Here is a 2,803-nt window from a genome sequence, read left to right as displayed (position 1 = left end):
ACTTTTTTTTTTTTTTTTTTTTTTTTGCTGGGACATTTAAAAAATTTTTTTTTTTTTCCAAAAAAAAAAAAAAAAAAAAGACTTGGTGATGGAAAAAAAAAATATACTTCAGTACAGTCCTCCTCTTTTCAGCCTCTGATGAAGAATCCTATTTTAAGAAATTGATCAAGGAAGAAAAGAGTCCCAAGATGCTGCGAACATTCCTAACTAAGGCTCAAGTATTAACCACCAGTCTAGTAGCATTGAGCTAATTTTTCCATATGGATTACTGTTCCTCTGACTGGATGACCAGGCACTGAACCACCAAGAAAAGTTCTGTGACTAATCTGAAATGTCTAGAACAGATGACGTTAACCTTCAACTTTGCCAAGCTGAGAAGAGAACGATGTGAATAACAAGCTTTCAGTCGAAATTTTTCCTCTCATACCAATCCTGATCTCTTTGACTGAAGCTACCATACATGAATACTGTAATTTCCATAAATAGCTCCAAGCTTAGGAGAAACGACTAAAAAATAGTAATGAAAAGTAATATAAAAGGTTCCTGTTTGCCAGAAAGGAAAAAAGGAAAACAAGAACGCTTTTAAAATGTGTTATCTTGCCTGTCCTGTTTGCATTGCAGCATTTTGATGTGCATAATAAATGTTATCTTCAAAAGAACTTTTCCAGTCCCTGTATTGAAAGGACTGGTGGGATCATTTTCAAAACCAAAAAGCTGAATTAATATTCCAAAGCATGCCCTATGTTTATGCAGCATGTCATTTTGGGATAAATGCAATTATTTGAAAGCAGCACTGCTTCTTGACCAAAAGTGTCCCCTTTCAGTGTTTCCGAAACACAGTGCAAGAGAAATATATCAGAATTTGGTTTGAATAAGAATATATGGTGAATTCTGCCTTACCATGCCCATCTCCCATGGTCTCCCTTGGGAGCTGCACACATGATGCTGAAGGCAGATTAGAACCATGATTCTTAATGTCGGCCTGCCAGGGCAATGTATTTAGCATCCACAACTGTATGATCACACACGCAAAGAAAAGATATATTTAACTAGAATAACTTTCAGATTCCTGTTATTTTGCTCTTCACTGTATTATAGTCATGTTGCAAATGCCAGACAGAGACTTTTCACCTCTTCATTGCCCTCTTCACATTGAAGGGAAGTTCAACCATTGTAGACAACACATGTAATTTTGGTTGCATGCATATTTTCCAACATTAAACCGAAAAGCTTTTGCAACCAGTGCTGTCAGGCTTTTCAGTCTTCAAAGGCAGGTGTCGTGGCAGCATAAGAGAAGTTTACAAGTTTTCAGCATGGCTCGCTTTAATTTTTGCCTGAAGCCAAATAGCACAAGTTGATTCGCCTGCTGTTTCTTCAGTTTTTCTGTGTCTATGCTTACTTTGCTGTAATGTGGCTGTATGGCTATTGCATAGAAGGTGCAGTATAACAAATTAGCTCTGCAATCTTCAGAACTTACTTCAATGTTTTCTACTTGGCAAAATGTTATGTTTATTTGTAGTGTAGTGAGAGCACATAGAATTTAATTTACAGTTTTGATTTAGCACATAGGCACTCAATCTATCTCTGATTAGTCATGGGGTGAAGGAGCAGCCCAGAGAGAGGTGGCAGCAAGGGCAGCTCATGCTTTACCAGCTGCCATGTAGTCCTGGTTTTTATGGTTCCTGGGTGTAATGGTTTAGGCAAGGACACTGGGAGAGCACCTCATGTGGTGCACAACCTCGTGCACTTCTGGCCCTCTGGAAAGGATAGGTTTTCTACCTGTGTACAGAAGCGTTCCCTCCAGGGGCTACTTGGGATCTCCAAGGGCACTGTAAGTAATTGTATGACTGGAGAAGGGATGCTGTGTAAAGCCCTCCTCTAACACCAAGGTAAAGTGAGTGACTTACCCAGCAAGGAAGAATGATCATCTTTAATACAGTGACAAGATGTCAAGTACAGGAGAACAGGCTGGGAAGACTGCTCCAAACTCTCTAATCCATTTCATGATACAGTCAGCTCTGTACCTTCTCTGAGATTGCAAAACTTAAAAAATCGTAAAAATCCTTTAGAACTAAAGCTCAGTGTACAATGAGCTGCGTCTGCATTGTGGCTTCCAGCTCAGTATTTTAATGAGATAGTCTTGCTGTTGGCAGATTAAGATTCAAGGGCAGGATCCAATTCAAGACTGAATCATCTAAATGTAGAGGACTTTACAAAGGGTATTGATTCAGTTGCCCACTTATAAATAGCCAGTGACATAGATGCTCTAGGATATACTGCTTACCCCCCATTTCTTACACTGGCAGGATGACACTTGGCCTGGTTTACACCATATGTGACTATTCAGTGTGGATGTCTCAGCTACTGTGTGTTGTTTCAGGCACGTGGGATGAGTTGTGCCCCAAGAATGTAAGTTTTCATCAAAGCCCACAAAGATTTAGAAATTCATCCAGTGCCCCATAGGTGTATGCCTGGCACTGAGGATATCAGACCTGTCCGTAAAGGGGCAGCACAAAGCACCTGGAGGTCAGACAGGTTACCTTAGGGCATCTCGGATGACAGATACCTTCATTAGGTGACTGAGAACCACCTTCATTATTTTGAATGGCATATTCTTGACAGAGTCTTACCTCAAAAATTCTAAGTATAACCTCATTTCTCATAATAAAAAAATATTTTTTCATTGGAAATTTTATTAATTAAATTCTTTAATAGACTGGAGAAAAAAATTGAAGTTTGATGCATGATAATAATAAAGACTTCAAACCGAATCCTGGACACTTTATTCAGAAAAAAAAAAAAA

General features: G+C 38.9%; 1 protein-coding gene across 8 annotated transcripts in view; it reads left to right on the top strand.

The window, feature by feature from the left end:
- Positions 1–2,803, top strand: part of GRIA4 (glutamate receptor, ionotropic, AMPA 4) — a 223,209-nt gene that overhangs the window by 161,003 nt on the left and 59,403 nt on the right. The window contains exon 10 of one of the 8 annotated variants that reach the window (XM_014965888.1): positions 133–2,803. The exons of the other annotated variants lie outside the window; for them this stretch is intronic. Within the exon in view, the coding sequence (XP_014821374.1) occupies positions 133–165 (33 nt within the window). The 3' untranslated portion in view covers positions 166–2,803. The remainder of the gene's footprint in view (positions 1–132) is intronic. 8 annotated transcript variants of the gene reach the window in all.

Source organism: Calidris pugnax, unplaced genomic scaffold, assembly GCF_001431845.1.
Source record: "Calidris pugnax isolate Ruff unplaced genomic scaffold, ASM143184v1 scaffold20, whole genome shotgun sequence".
NCBI classification, from domain to species: domain Eukaryota; kingdom Metazoa; phylum Chordata; class Aves; order Charadriiformes; family Scolopacidae; genus Calidris; species Calidris pugnax.
Note: the sequence above shows the minus strand (reverse complement) of the source record. Positions and strands in the feature narration are given on the sequence as shown.